This window comes from Ochotona curzoniae, unplaced genomic scaffold, assembly GCF_017591425.1.
Source record: "Ochotona curzoniae isolate NIBS_2020 unplaced genomic scaffold, NIBS_Ocur_1.0 contig_2404, whole genome shotgun sequence".
Lineage (NCBI taxonomy): Eukaryota > Metazoa > Chordata > Mammalia > Lagomorpha > Ochotonidae > Ochotona > Ochotona curzoniae.
Window position 1 is genome coordinate 6,963,098 of NW_024465451.1, and position 15,968 is coordinate 6,979,065.

Below are 15,968 nucleotides of genomic sequence, written 5' to 3' on the forward strand. Positions count from 1 at the left end.
AGGGAAAGACATGCTTTCTGGCACCTAAGGATGAGAAGTTGGCAAGGAGGAGAAGCAGAGTAAGTGCCCAGCATACCGCAGCAGCACCTGAGAGGCCAACGAGGGACAGTACCTGAGTCCAGAGATGACCCCACAGCAAAGCAAAGGCCTGAAGACATCAGCAAGCCAGTAGAGTGTTGAAGTGGCTAAGGTGAAGGCCAGTAGATCCAAGATCAGTTGATAAGGCCAATAGATTGAGACATTGGTCCTTTCCTGCCAATATGTTTATGGAAAACATAGCAGAAGAGAGGAAAGATGTATTTACCTCTGGCTTAGATGGCATGAAGCAGGCAAGACAACAGGAGGGGGTCCCCAAAGCATCCCCAAGCAGAATAGTGACTCCCAATCTCAACCTGCCCTTGGGACACTGGACCTCTCTCCCGAAGGCCCCAGGTGACCAGCAGCTTTGGGAGAAGCATGTATCGTTCATGTTCATGTCTACCTTCTGAGACAAAGCAATGGGACAGCGTGAGGTGGTATAAAAAGAGCAAGAATGGATAGAATCATTGGGGGATAAATGAATGACAGCTCTGGGCTTGGGTCCCAAAGATCAACTACCAATTGGAAGATGAGAGAAGTTACGGATCAGCAGCAATGCTCTTGGCAAAGACCAGTGATTTTCTGAGACCACCTACTCAAGTACAAGTCAACAGAGTGACATGGCTGCTAAAACGCAACAATAAGCTAGGGATCTCTATGCAGATCCTGGAGCTGAGGAAGTGACGATGGTGGCTTCACTGTCAGTTCCAGATGCCACGTGGTGCAGTACAGGCAGTGCGCCTGAACCAGCATGAAGGGCAAGTGGTCACCCTAGTAAGAACAATGAGTACCATTTGTTGAATGTTTATAACTGCCTTCTAAGCACTTGGCATGCATTCATTCATTGAATCCTCACAAAAACACCAAGAGACCAACACTATCCTCATTATTTTTATGACAAAGTGAATAATCCGCCCAAGACTAAACAGATAGAAAGTGCTAGAGACAGTCCTCAAACGCAGGCTAGGAGCTCTGGATCCTGCACGCTCATCCACAACGCTGATGGCCAGCTGGTTTCTGAGGGCTGCCTCTGTGGCAGGTCTGCTCATTCTCATGACCATCCCATTGGGTGCACTCTGTCACAATCTCCATTTCACAGGAAAGAAAACCAAAGTTTGGAGAAATTGTAAGTGACTCGCCCACAGTTACACCATCAGGAGGCAAGGAACGAGGGCTTAAACTCTGACAGCTGGATTTCAAAACCTACACTCTCAACATCCACATTTTATTGCCTCGCTGGAGTTGCAGGCAGGCAGGTTTCAGCGTTTTAGGGAGAACTCTGCAACAAAGATGGGGAGTGCATCAGAAACGTTTGCAGTGAGCTTCCTGTTACAGCAGCTGGCATTAGTCAAGGCGAGCCTCGCTATGCCACTGTCTGTAGGCAAGCACTCTGCTGACCTGGTACAGTGGTCTCTCAAAGCATGGTCCCCAAACCAGCAGCATCAGCACTATCTGGATACCTGTTAAAAAAAAATGCAAATTCTCCCGAGGAGGAAATGGAAATCAGAAGCCCTGGGGATGGAGCCCAGCAATCCTGTTTCTATGAACCCTGTAGGTGATGCTCCTGCATGCTAATGCTTGGGCACCAGAGGCCTAGAATGACCCTGCGGGGTTCTTTTCAGCCTGGATTCTTCCCCACACACAGCAAACGTGAAGCTCAGAGCCCTGGGAAGTCCTTGGCTCCCCGCTCCCGCTTTTCCACCCAATTGGGCAGCTTCTTGGAATAGCGAATCTCAGCTCTGCAAAGCAGATGCAGAGAAGGCTTTGCACAAGCCTCCCTGGCTCCCGTATTTAAAGAGCTCATCCTGCAGTTGTTCTGAGAACTCTATAAACCCCCTTCTATCAGCAGCCTGTCTGCATCCGTCCCTTTAATAGTGCAAGACTTAATTGTCTCCTATGGATTGGAACCCTCTTCAGAAGCGCACAATCTTTGCTGCCTCTTGCTCCTCTGTAGCTGCTGCTGTCCTTAACTACCATTCAGCAGGGCACCAAAGGATTTGGAGTCACAGCCTGCCACTCCCCCCAGATCTCACTCTACCTCATTATCTCTGATGTGTACAATCACCATGGGGACTCTTCTCCTTCCCAGATTTTGCCCAAGGCTTCATTAGCTAGTGTGTCCCAAAGGAGTCCCAGCCTCCAGCCACACACAAACTGACCCTAGTCCCCACTGGCATGCCCAGGAAGTGAGAGCTGATGCCCATCCCATCGAAGAAGCACTGATCAGAATAACCCGCACCAGTGCCTGCAGGGCATCCCAATAGTAGGGCCTTCTCAGCTCTGAACACACACCAAATGTACTTCAATTAAAACCCTGCCAAAGCAGGAAAGAACCAGCACCCCGAGGTTCTGTTAAGTACCGATCCAGGTGGAGTCTGGGAGCTGGTACATAGCGGCATCCTGGGAAAGGCACCTGTCTTGCTCCCCAGCATGGTGGTCAACTAGTACAGGCAACTGGACCCAAATATTCCATTGCAGGGTCCATGGGTGTGGCAATCATCAAATGCAACATCCTAGGCTGCATGGAGTACTGGGCTCCAGACTTAGCACAAAGCAGAAGGCACAGAAGAAGCAGACAGCTTCCCGGCCCATTCTGGTAGCACAGACATAGACCCCGCCATTGGGAATCCTTCCTTTTGCTCCTAACATTTATTAATGATCAGGCACCGTGCAAAAGGCTTTACATACTTTATCCACATTAATCCTCACAATAGCCCTATGAAGATGCCAGAGCAAGCTAAACCATATGAAAATTTGCTAGGTCAAAGAGAGGACTGATGATTCGGGGCTGCCGCTGTGACATGGTGGGTTAAATTGCTGCCTGCGATGCGAGCATCCTATATGGATGCCAGTTTATGTCCCTGGCTCCTCTATTTCTGATCCAACTCTCTGTTCATAGCCTAGAAAAATCAATAGAAGATGGGCCCCTGCTATCCATGTGGGAGACACAAATGAAGCTTCTGGCTGCTAGCCTTGACCCACCCAGCACTAACCATTGTGGTCATCTTGAGGAGGAAACCAGTGGATGTAGGATCTCTCTGTGTCTCCCTTTCTCACCATATCGCTGAGTTTCAAATAAATAAGTAAATTTTTTTAAAAAATAAAGAAAAATAAAGGAAAGGGAAAAAAGAAAAGGAAAGAAAAAGAAAAGAAAAGAGAAGAAAAGAAAAGAAAAGAAAAGAGAAGAGAAGAAAAGAAAAGAAAAGTAAATTGATTCCACTTCAACCCATATATCTACCTCTTGTGAGAGGAGCTGGAGGCTTGGGCAGTGACTTGTTCAAGGGCACACGGCCAGGACACGCCAGGTTCCACTCTTCCACAGGCTACTGCATCTAAGCCAGCCCATGACACACAGCAAATTCATTTCTGCAGGTGAACCCAGACACACGGAGTGTGTGAGACATATACAGACTACAGAGATGTACAAATGAAAGAAAGAGTCCATCTCGGGAGTGAGTGCTTAGAATGGCTGGATGCCACACTGGCCTCCAGCTCCCAACTCTAGCTTCCTGCTGCTGTGCACCTGAGAGGTAGAAAACAGTTCTAACCATCTATAGGGGAGACAAGGACTGAGTTATTGGCTCCTGGGTTGAATTCCTAGTTCCTGGCGTTGTCGCTAGTCAGGTACCATTGCAGGCAATTAGGGAGTGAACTAGTAGATGGAGTCTGTCTCTCTCTGCCTTTCTGCTTCCTGAATAAATAAATAAATAATGTAAAAGATCTTAGAAGTCCATTCTAGAATCAATGAAGTGCACAGCAATGGTTCTCCCTTCACTGCAGGTGCATGTTCTAACACAAACACACACACACACACACACACGCTGTCCTACTGCACACACATAATGGACAGCTGAAACTGCAACTGCTCCAAGGGCTACGAGTAAGCTATGTGTTTTCCCACACACATAGGTATGACACAATTTAGCTTATAATTGGTACAATAAGAGATTAGCTACAACAAAAAGTAATGACATTTGTAGCAATATACTCTAGTAATGTTACATGAAAGGTCTCTCCTCTCTCTCCAAATACCTTCCTGCACAATACTCATCCTCTGTGTAATGAAGGGAGATGACACAATGCCCAGGTGATGAGGTCAGGTTAATGACAGGCATTGAGACAGGGCTTTAGCCTGTTACCCCAGGGTTACTTGGACACAATGACACTGTGGCTGTATCTCTGAGAATGAAGCGGACTCCTGAATGACTAATGGGTGGGTAGCAGATAGAGCAAGGATACGCAGCACCAAGGGTTGATTCTCTTCCCGGATAGGAAACCACAAGACAGTTGAAATTTCAATTTAGAATTCAGGAATAGTTAACTACTGGTTGTTTTTGCTTATTATGTTCAGATCTAGGTCAACCACAAGCACACAGAACCATGAAGACTAGATGTGCAGACGGGAGGGAGGAGGCGATTGTAAAATTCACCCTGCCCCTTGGTGGCAGAAGGGAAGAGATGGTTTTGGTTGCCCCTGGGTAGCTGCTTTTCTGATGCAGGAGGCAGGGCACAGAAGCCTGGCAGACACACCCAAAACACAACCACAGCCAAGGTCAACACCCTTTTGGAACCAAGGGAAGCAGGGAGAAGGATGTGGGGGACTGAGGTGGGAGGAGAAAGAAAATGCAAAAAGCAGACCCAGAGCAGGAGCACCCTGGCCCCAGAGGAAATGCAGAGGAAAACAGAATGAGGTAAGGGCTGCAGAGGACTCTCTGATGAAGCTGCTATGAAATGCAACTAAAGGGAAAGAAGGACAACAACCAGAAAGACCCGCTGTCCTCAAATCCAACTCCCTGTACCCCGATCCAATCTCATTTCTGCAAATCTGGCTCAGTCTGGATTCTATCCTTGGCACACAAATAGAAACAGAAGGAGACTTTCACTTCTGGAGCAAAGTTGACTTTGGATGATGCCTGAACAGGGCCAAGATTTAAGGAAGCACTCACTCTCAGAGCCAGTGTTACACCAGTGCAAGGTCACCATTTGAGAGCCTCCTTAAATCCTGACTACCCTCTGTGCTGCTGGCCTTCACTCCTGGAACAGGAACAAGTGCTGCTCTCTGAACAGCATCTAAGCTTTTCTGAGATGACATCACATGTTTTCGACTCTGTAAAGCAGGCAGCAGAATCCCCACGTTACAGATGCAGAAGTGGAGGTCCTGGAAAATGACATGAGACTTCAGACTAAGTCCCAAATCTGTCACCAGGTTAGTAAGCAGGGAAAGTTCTCCCACCTCTGAAACTGCTGGGTCCCTGGCTGCTAGCATCAGCCGAGACTTCCCCCTCCTCCCTGGGAACAGGACCACAGCAGACAGGGACGCATACGGTTGGGTTCACCTGTGCGCTCATCATGCAGGTGGTGTGGGGAAGGATGAATGTGCACAACAACTTTGCGTCCAACCTGGACACCCAACCATGATGCCACGGGGCAATAACATATTCCAAGACCAAACCTCAGCAGAGTCCACACTCCGCCACTGCCCACTGGGCTCAATGCCCAAAGCAGGCTTTGAAGGTCTCTTGATTGAAAATAAAATGACCGTATGTGAGTCTGGAAGGGATGCTGGAATGAGATGAGACAGAACTGGTGAAGGAAGAGAGAGACAAGGGATAGAAGAAGGAACAAATAGAGCAAACTGACCAGGACCCTTCTCCAGCTAGGTCACTGGCGCCTGCACGTAGCGGAGAGGGCACACACAGACATAGGGCACTTGCGTCTTAAGACGCTGGCAGCATTTTCAAGGACAGCTAGGCAGCTCCTGGAGATCCCAGACACAGGGACTCCTGTGGGTAGCCTCGCCATATCCCCATGGAGTGCTCATCCTTTGTCAGTCAAGCACAGGGCAAAGTCTAAAAGCCAGCCCAGGAAGGAGGATGTCAAGTAGAACAGGTGCAGTGGCAGGTGGAGGGAAAAGCCACTCAGACCTTGCCTCTGGAAGAAGCAGATCTGCCCCGCAACTCACTCAGACTGAAAAACTGGTACCAGTGGGGTTGATGCCAGCAGGCTCTGCTGCCAGAACCATGGCAGAGGAGGCACCACAGGTAGCCCTACCCCACTGCACCCCCCCCCCACCTAAAAATGGCAGCTTTCTGTCATTTCTAAGACCCCAGTTGTTAGCCTGGTTTCAACACTTACAGCCCTGGGCATCTAGAACAAACGACTTCAGCAGGCTCTAGTTTCCCCGTGAAGGCTAAACACAATGGCAAGGAAATGCCACAGCTCTGTTTACTGAGCACCTACTAGTCATGATGTGAGAGGCTGCGCAGTACCTGGCAGTTCCATCTACGGGTGAGGGGGGGGTGCCCTCCGTGCGAATGTTGTGGTTTAATTCTTTTCATTATGTTGCAGACCCAGGTGGGGCTCTAGGCAGGACGCATGGCAGCCAGCCTTCTCTGCACAGGCACACTGCCCTCTGGTGCTACTGCTGGGGAAGCAGCACCTGGGAGCACAGCTACTCCTGGAGAGCAGCCCGCCGCCAGGATGTCTCCGCAGCTAGGTCTCCCCAAAGGCTCCAGCACACCCCATGCACCACACCACCTGCCTCCGTGGGGCTGGGTGAGGGGGAAGAGGAGTGGAACGGGGAGCAAACCAGGATCTGCCAGACCCGGCAAAAGGGCCCTGGCCCGAGCCCGGAGCCTGCCCCATTGCCTTGCCTGGGGAGCCCTGGGGATTCTTGATGTTGCCCAGCAGAACCTCCACTCTCCATTCCCAGGAGGATCCCTGGGGCAAGCAAGAGGGGCTGCAGCTGCAGGAGGAGGAAGCTGGGGCTGCTGACTGTGACAGGACAGCGGAGGGTTCCCAAAACATATGCCGTTTTCCAAGTTCAAACGGGTCTCTGCCTGAAAGATCACCAAGCTGTCCTGAGGCTTCCAGGCAGGAAGCAGGGGAGGGTGTTCTATCATGCCCATAAGAGCATCTGTGCCTCCTCCCCCAGGAAGCAGACTCTATTTCCCAGCCTGCGACAGAGACTACTTTGGGAATTCAGGAACCCAGGGAGGCCCACAGCCCCCACAAAGGCCTCTAAAGTACCCGTGCCTTCTAGCATTCTGCAGAGGTGGAGGGGAGGCGAAGATACCCCCCCACCCCAACTCTCTCAAATGGCACAATGGGCTAGACTAGCAGCCCTGGTGGCAGGGGAGTACCAGGGCCTTTGGGAGGGCACCGAGGACCGCGCTGCATGCCTCCACCACCTCTGAAAACACCAGGTCATGCTGACATCTTAGCGTACTGAGAGGCAGGCATCAGGAAGAAATTAAACTCCAACCTCAGAAGGAGGGAGGCCCCAGGCTGACAGGAGCCACTGGGCTGAGAAGTGAGGGCAGAAATGCCTCTAGTTAATGCTTCCTTGGCCCCTGGGCCACTCCCAGGCCTTGTCTGAAGTTATTTACTTCCAGGGGGAAACCCTATTGATCTTCATTCAGCTGCTGTCTGTTCCTACACGGCAGCGGGATCTTTGAGCGCCTTGCCAGTGACTGAGAAATCTCATTGTTTTATACTCAGCAGTTCCCAAACTCCAGACACAAATGTTCAGGACAATCTGGGTAAACTGATCATAAGAGCTACAAATAACGCAGGTTTGGGACATGGAAGAGGGGACCGGTTCTAGGGTGGGGGTTAGGGGTAGACCAACCCCCTGGGATCCCAGTTCATTGAGGAACGCTCGGGACCCTGCAGTTCAGTTCTGCTGTATCTGCAGACGCTCAGAGAGTCCAGGGCTGGTCCAAACCTCCCCTCTCATCCCCACACCCACGTACACCTGCTTTATGAATCTGCAGTCATTTGGCTTGGAAGCTGCGCGCTGGCTAGCCAGAGAGCACGGGAATCCACTGGAGCTCCCCACCACTGCAAGAGCTGGCCAGCCTTTCTTGGCTGCTGCCACCCCTGCGTGGGCCCCTGATCCTCCAGCCCTGGCTGAGAGCAGGAGAAACTGGCTAGCTTGGAAATCCACAATGGTACTAACAGCTTCCGCAAGGCTGCATCACCAGGAAGTTCTGAAACCACAGAAGAGACCAACCACACGGTTTACAGAGAGGAAAACTGAGGTTCAAGCGGGAGGGAAACGGCCAATGGAGGTTTGTAGAGCACAGACACCAGGTCCCTGACCCCAAGCCCAGCAACCCCCTCCACGACAGCTTCCAGGTCAGGGAACATGGAAATCCGGGCCCCCACAGGAGGCCACAGGACCCACACAATAACACAGCCTTCCGTGAGTTCAGATCCATGCAAACAATGCAAGCAATGATAATAATAATACTATGCAAAACAATATGCCTCGCAAACCTTCAATGAGCAACACTTGATAATCACACGCAGAATACATCTCCCACATATTCATATAAAATAATCAATGATCATTTTTTCCCGCAGACTACAATCCAATTACTCTCTCTCCCTCGCTCTCCTTTGTTACTTGCAAACCATCCAAGCAATCAATGCCTTGACCTCTCCCTCTGATAGACACAATTACAAAAAGACAGAGCAATGCAATTCATCTATTCAAGACGGATTGTTTGAACACTCTGTCACACTGCCGAGCTATCCATCTCCTTGTCTAAGAGCAAATTTCAGCCCCCAAAAGAGGCTCATAGACAGGGGGCGGAAGAGCACCTCTGGCACCTGCTTGGGGGTGGGGGAGCAAAACCTCTTTGGGTTGGTGCTTGGAGATGCCTGGGTGCACTCGGTTTGAAGTACAGCCAGCCCAGGTTCCAGGCTAGGCAACCAGGAGCAGTTTAGAGCCCAATATTCAGGGCCTGGATTCCTGCAGCCCCATGAGATGCCACGGGTGGCAGGGGATGGAAAAGGGGCTATGGCTTGGCCAGTGAAGTCCGGTGTGTATGGGTTTCAGCACTGAGACTGTTCCCGCCCCCGCCTGCCTGCCTTGACCACTGACTCCAGCCCCAAAGGATGGCAGCTCAGCTACCGGGGGCAGCTCCTACCAGATCCAGAGGCCTCAGCGCTTCCCCTCCACTCTAGCTGTCGCAGCCCTGACAATCAGTCAGGTTTGGCATCTGTATGGCACCCCAGTCCACGGGCTGGGAATCAAATGGGGCTGGGCTCGTGGCAATGAATGGCCTGGACCGGCATGCTAATTAATCCTGGAGTTTAACCTGAAGAAGACTGGAGGAGGAGTGGGCATTATTGCAGGTGGAACCCCAGGAAAGGGTGTAGATAGCCTGGGGTTTGTTTCTAAGGGACACAGGGAACTGCCCAGTCCAGTCCAGCTTGGTAATAAGAAGGTGGTAAGGACACCATCCGGTCCCTTTCCAGCAGATCTGCCTGGCACTGTCCTTCCCCTGCCCCTGTCCTCCCAAGCCTCCGGGAGACTTTCACCCCAAAAGCTAGGCGGGGAGGTTTCCAGCCCCTGTGCAAGGTTCACCAAGGAGGACCTGCAATGCGCGGGGCTGACACAGGGCATGATTTGGGTTCCCCTCGTTTCCCTCCTAAAGATACCTTGCCAGGTAAGTCGCTTCTAAACAGAGAGAATAATGAAAGGGCTGGTCCCACTACTAAGGGGGTCCCTGCCCGCCTGCCGCTCCTCCCGCTGTGGGCCAAGCTGCCAAACGCATTTTCAGTTTGCCAGGAGCAGCCTGGGCTCCAAAGGGTTAAGCTAGACAGCAAGGGCTGTCCCCAGGGTCCCCTCCAGTGCCTGGAGGTCTGCCAGCCAGGGTCCTGTTCAGAGCTCTGCTCGGGCTCCGTGGGCACCCAAAGGTCTGGGCCAGGCCTCTTGGTAGGAGAGACAAGGCAGAGAACGACAGAGGAGACAGCCCGCTCTGAGGTCTCAGACCACCTCCTTGGAAAGGAAGCCGGGAAACCAAGCCCGGACTCCTCTTTCCGCTCCGCTCCCCGCCGCTAGCAGCCCGAAGTCCGCGCCTGGAGACCAGAGGAGCAGGAGTAAGGTGGCCTCGGCTCCTCCGCAGCAGAGCTCTGTCTGCCGCCCTGTACTAGACCTTGGCGATGGCGTCTCGCGAACCCAGGCACCCACGTCTCCGGCGTGGAGGCGGGCTAAGGGCCCGCGACAACCGAAGCTCCCCTGGTGGTCGGGCCGGGCCCGGGCCCAGCTCTATCAATCACCGGCCTGGGACGCGCGCACGGCCACGAGCACCGCCCGGAGCGCTGCCCACAGGATGCCTTGGGCGGCCACAACAAAGTTAAAGACTGAGTAAGAGTCTCCAGCGAGAAAAGCGGAGTGACGCGCGGCCCCGCCAGCCGCTGCCAGCTGCGGAGGGATTTTGGCTAACTTTGCAAGCCACTCGTCGCGCCCCGCCGCCTTCGTCGCTCCCTTCCCCCGATCTGCGTTGGCCCAGGGCCCGAGAGGGGCCTGGCTCCCCAGGGACGGGGCGGCAGCAACCAGCTGGGCTGGAGGTGGAAGGGGAGGCAAGGCGGGAGGACGGCTCTAGCCCTGATCCACGCCACGGGGGCTCAACGGGGGACCACCGAGGCCCGGGGCGGCCGCCAACGGAGGAGAGCCGGTTGCCCTCTTCTTGCGAATTCGCTCCGTGCTGCCCCCGTGGCTGCCGCTCCAGCGACGCCCGAGGTGGGACCGAGGGATTCGTGGGGAGCCAGAAAGGCACAGCGGAGAAGTTGGCGCCTTCCGCAGGGCTCCAGCTCCGTGGGGATGCCGCGTCCCAGAACTGGGTCTGCAGCCCGTTCTGCAGGCAGTCGCGGCGCGGAGGAAAGCGCCCGCCACTCGGCTCGGGACTGGACCCCGTAGCCACACACCGCCGAGCCCCACCTCCTAGGAGCGCGCCAAGGGCCCCGCGCCCACCACGGCCCCGACGCCTCCTCCCCGGAAAGTAAGACCCCCGTGACCCCCAGCAACGGAACTTTGTCCTCACCGGGACAAGCTCCTGGCGGTCACGCGGCCCCAGCAGCCCCGAGAGAGGTCGGGGAAATTCTCTGGGGATCGCGTGGCGAGGCCCCCCATTCCCAGCCCTGCTCCGGGCGCACCGAGACACCCCATTCCCCGCCTCTCTGCCCCCCCTCCCCCGCCGGCTCCAAGGAGCCCTTACCGATCCGGATGACGTGGGGCATCCCGCGCGAGTCCGGGATCCAGAAGGCGCACACGAGGAGCCCGGCCCAGTATTCCCAAACCAGACTCCGGAGGCGCCGCCAGGGAGCGGTCATCGTTGGGCGCCGCCGAGCGTGCCCGGGGCGCGGCCGTGGCGGGCTCCCTGGGGCGGCAGCTCTAGGCGCGGGCGCGCAGCAGCCCCCGAGGCGCCGCCTGGCCCAGCCGCCGGGCTCCCGAGAGCCGCTGCGAGTGGGGGGCGCCCTGCGGCGCCGCGCACATCTTACTGGGGGGCCGCCCCGCCGGCGCCCGCCCCGCCTGGCTGCCGCCCACGGGCCGCCCGCAAGCGAGGCTCCTGGGCTCCGCCCGGGCTCTCTGTTCGGACTCGGCTCCGGCTCGCGTCGGCTCGGCTCCGCGCGGACTCCCACCTGCCCCGGCTGCCGGGCGCTGGCGGGCGGGCTGCACGCGTCTCCGGCCGCTCCTCCTCCAGCCGCCGCCGATGCTATCGCCCGGGCTCGCACAAAGCCCCGGAGTGGAGTTGCACGCGCGCACACACTCCCTCCCAGCCCCCTCCCCCGCGCCCTGCTCCCGCCTCCCGCGCCGCCCGCGCTCCCTCCGCGCACACACACACACACACACACTTCGCACTCACACTCGGCCAGGCGCACACTCGCCCGCGCGCGCTCACACCTGCGCAGGGGGTGGGGAAGGGGACCCTGTGCCTGGGTAGAGGGGACGGCCGCACGATTGGCACTCTCGCTCGCTTCCCAGACGTCCCCTGCCGCCCTGACCGCCCCCAGTCCCTGCAACAGCAGAGGGTGCGGAGCCCGAAAGCCAGGCACGGAGCGCAAGTGCTGGCACCGCAAGCCGGGAGACGGCGTCAAGCCCAGCGGCCCGACCAACTGGAGGAGGCGCGCCCGCAGGCGGCAGCGAGACCGGAGCCCGCCGTCTTTGGAGCCTCGCCTTGCAGGTTCCCACGCGGCCGGAGCTGGCAGGACGGCGGCAGCCGGAGCCTTGACCCCGGAGCCGGGCTTCCCTCCCCAGCCCTATCCCTTTCTGGAAACAGAGTTGGGGCAGGGAGATCGGGGAAGAGAGCGAATTCAGAGAGAACTGTCCAAGCCGAATGAGGGGAGCTGCGGGAGCTGGTAGGGGTGGCAGAGCCCAGGCCGGACCTCGAGCGGTGGGAGTTGGGCGTGAGCTCGTGCCAGGGCTGCAGGGCAGGCCTCTCAGTCGGTGAGTTTAGAGGAGCCCGTGAGCCGGACCCGGCTCTTCTTAGCCCCCGGGGCGCGCCAAGTGCAGACGCGGCCTCGGGTCCCCTCTCCCAGCCTCCCCGAGAAAAATATCCAGGGAAGCTGTTGTTTTCCGTGGGAGGAGGCAGGGCCCACTGCAGGGGGTGGGGCGCGGTACTAACAGAAAGGGTTAAAAAAAAAAAGACGTCGTTTATTAGCAATCATAAATTTTTTTGAAAGTGGTGCTGGGTGTCGAGGGAAGCGCGGGGCTGCGGAGCGAGACTGGCGCAGGAGACTGCGAATTCCGTAGTTAGGCGAGTTTAATGACCTTTCTGACAGAGACAAAGCGATGCCAATACAGTAGATAAATAAACGGGACTGTCACCGGGCAGCGAGGCAGTGTGTGAATTTATTTTTCTCATTTAAATAATTTGATCTATTCCATCATTTCCAATCTCTCCCATTTGCCAGCTGTCTGGTAAAACCGTGGCCCCCAACAACTGATGAACAAATCTTTAATTTTCTTACAAATACACTATGAGGCCGGCTGTCACTGGCTTGCTGATTTGCCCCCGCTCTTTTTTTTTCTTTTTTGTCCTCCCAGCCTGAGTGCAGGCAACCTTGGCTTTGGACCAAGGGTGTGAATATCACAGCTTACCCAACCCTGCCTGTTCAAAGATGTGGAGGCTTTGATAGCTGTAAGAGGGGGGTTAGTCCCTGGGCTTTCATGCATGTGACAGAGGTCATTCTCACAGATCAGCCAACACGGGGAGACCCACCTGGTGCCTGTCTGCCTGCCGTGCGTCCATCCATCCATCCATCCATCCATCCATCCATCCATCCATCCATCCATCCATCTATACGTGGGCCTTTGAACAGATACAGCAGCTTTCCCAAGCTGCCACCGGAAAATGTTGCTCTGGGGACCCAAGGAAAGGCCCGGCAGACCAGAGGCCAGAGGAGCAGCAAGCAGTTGCCACCTCTGGAGGGAGAGGAAGGGGCGCCTGTGAGGAGGAGGAAGTATAGAAGAGAGAGAGGAGACCCAGGACCCCACCCGCCCTCCAGGATACAGGCTCTCCTGGGGAGATTCCTCACCTCATCTCCACCCCCTGTCTGGCAGCTTCTCCCCCAGGAACCAGGAGGCCTCACTGTTCTGGAAGAAAATTCCTGTGCCTTACTACAGAAATGAAAAGGAACTTGAACTCAGGCAAAAGGTTCAGGGCCACGGGTAGAAAGAAAGGCATGGCCAGCTGTGCCTAAGGCTGGTTAGGGTACAAGACATGAAGAGGTAAGCTTGAGTGTTAGCTGTGTTTGGCTTATTCTTCAGGTAACCCCCTGACTGGAGAAGGATGGGACTCAGGGGACCCTTGGAATAATAAAAGCAGCAAGGTGGGCTGGGAGGAGACTTGAGGCCAGTTTAGCAGAGGGGAGAGTATGAAGCTGGGGCAGCAGGAAGAGCAAGCTCCCAATACACAAAACAGAATAAATACTAATAGGAGAGAGGCACCAGAGAAGGGAGGAGCTGCAGGCAGAGGGGGATTCTGAGGCCCCCAGAGGGGTGAGTGTCCCATTAGCCCCCAACCTCCACGGGATGGGCCTGTGGCTTTGGCATCCCACGTGGCAGAGAGAGGCTTTTCTTTGCTGCCTCCAAGCTGTAGATAATGGGGTAGGGAGCGAGGAAGGAGGAACCTCCACACACCAGGCTTGGTGGCCCTGCGGGAACCCTGAGGTGCTGGGACCCTACATCACCAGCCCAGGGTGGGCCTGGTTTTTTATCTACCTGCAGGCCATTTTGTGACACAGTCCTTCCCCCACAAGCTGACCGTTGCCTGTTGGCTCACTGCCTGTTAGGCTCAGGGAGGGTGGGATGCACTGCTACAAAAAAGCCATCCGCCACTGTGGTAATGACCGCGCGTGTTTATTATGCGCTTTCTATGTTCCAGGCGGAGTACACATGCCTTACACGCATCATTTCCTCTCATCCTGCCCACAGCCTCTGGGCTGGGGTCGCGGTTATGCTTCCATTTTACTGCTTAAGACTCTGAATCTCAGAGGGGTTCAGTAAGAGGTCCAACGTCGCACAGCCAGTGCGTGATGTCTCCTCCTTTCCCCCTCTCCTATTCTCCCTTCTTCCCTTCCTCCCTTCTCCTTATATTTTTGGAGTCTTGCTCTTTGCCATGCGCTGTGGATGAAGAGCTGGGGTTCCCATGCAGGCCCATCAGATGCCCAAGCTTGCAAGGCTGAGCCATGTGCCGTAGCGCCTGTGCTGAGCAGGGACAGTGAAAGATCAGCAGCAACCTCTGGCTGCTGGGAAATAGCTGAGAGTAGAACAGGAGCTGTGACCTTTACCGGAGCAAGCTGGGAGCTCTGAGATCCCTAGGAGAAGCTTCCCTCTCTCCCAGGTCCTCTTTTGCCTTCACTGTTGCTGTTGCACGCCTCTCCAGGCTGCCCGGTGGCTAGCAGGCACCAAAGCTGGCAAGATCTCAAGCTGCATTTGTGGGCACTGGGAGCGGCCACTCCCGGCTTTTCTGAATTGTTGGTAAACAAGTCTACCCACCAGCCAGGCTTCTTTGCTCCCGGCTCCCCCACGAGGCTGCTATTGCCGGATTTACGAGGCCTCCAAACCTCATTCAGACTAATGCAGCTTTTCATTCCCAAATAAAAGGGGCCGCTGTCTGAAAGGACAAGTGCTCCGGCATTTCATTAACATCCCCCCTCCCCAAATGAGCTGAGCTGGTCCAAGTGCTGGCAGCTAGATTCACGGCTCCCGCTGGCTCACAGGTGCAGGCAGAGGGTAGGGAGGTTATCAGCCCCCCTGCATACCCCCCTCCCTGACTTCTACAGGTAAAGGAGTCACCCCTTCACCCCCCACTCCCTCCCCCAGCGGTGGCCTAGCCCGCTCCTCTAGAAGAGTCCCCAATGTGTGTGTTTTGTTTAGCCTGATCCACTCCGGCTCTCAATCCGCTACAATCACGGTGAGTGATGAGGCCCTGGGCTCCAGTTACGGAGATTCATGATCTCCACTTCTCTGGGAAACCACGGAGCAAAGGCGGCAGCGGCGGCAGCAGCAGCAGCGGCGGCAGCGGCGCCAGTAGCTCAGCGCAGATTCCTAGGGCTTGAGTGCCCTCTGCCGAGGTCTGCCTACTTTCATCTCCCTCCCAGCTGGCTGCCCAGCGGCCAGGCGGCTGGCCATAGCTGGATGCTGAAGCCCTGGGGGCCCAGTCACTCTCCTAAGCACCGCAGTACCTGCTTACTCCTGGCCGCTGTTTATAGACATGGTTTGGGGCGCCTTAGAGTGGAGGAGAGGTTGCTGAGCTCAAGCTCAGTCAGAACCGGACTGATGTGGATTAGCAGGAGGCAGCTGCCAGGTCCCTTGCCCGATTTTTCTGATCTTCCACCTGTCCAAATGTGGGTACACCCACACTTTCTTGTCCGGCGTCCTCTCCCGGCGTCCTCTCCGTGGCAAATGTATCTACATGAATCACATGACTGTTGCAAAGCGGAACCCTGGCTCTTTGCTGCACTTTGTGACCTGCCTTTTGGCTTGGGTGAGGCCTCCATCCCTTGTACCCCATCCCAAGAAGGGAGAGGCAGGAGCAGGCAGTTGGCCTCTGAGCTAGCCATAAGCCCCAGCGGAAGCTTTCATCACCTTACAT

The 15,968-nt window shown here is 55.5% G+C and overlaps 1 protein-coding gene across 1 annotated transcript in view; it reads right to left on the reverse strand.

Annotated features, from left to right (window-relative positions):
- GRIK3 (glutamate ionotropic receptor kainate type subunit 3) overlaps positions 1–11,217 on the reverse strand; it is a 203,585-nt gene extending 192,368 nt beyond the window's left edge. The window contains exon 1 of the mRNA XM_040974418.1: positions 11,088–11,217. Within this exon, the coding sequence (XP_040830352.1) occupies positions 11,088–11,202 (115 nt within the window). The 5' untranslated portion in view covers positions 11,203–11,217. The remainder of the gene's footprint in view (positions 1–11,087) is intronic.
- Between the last annotated feature and the right edge of the window lie 4,751 nt (positions 11,218–15,968).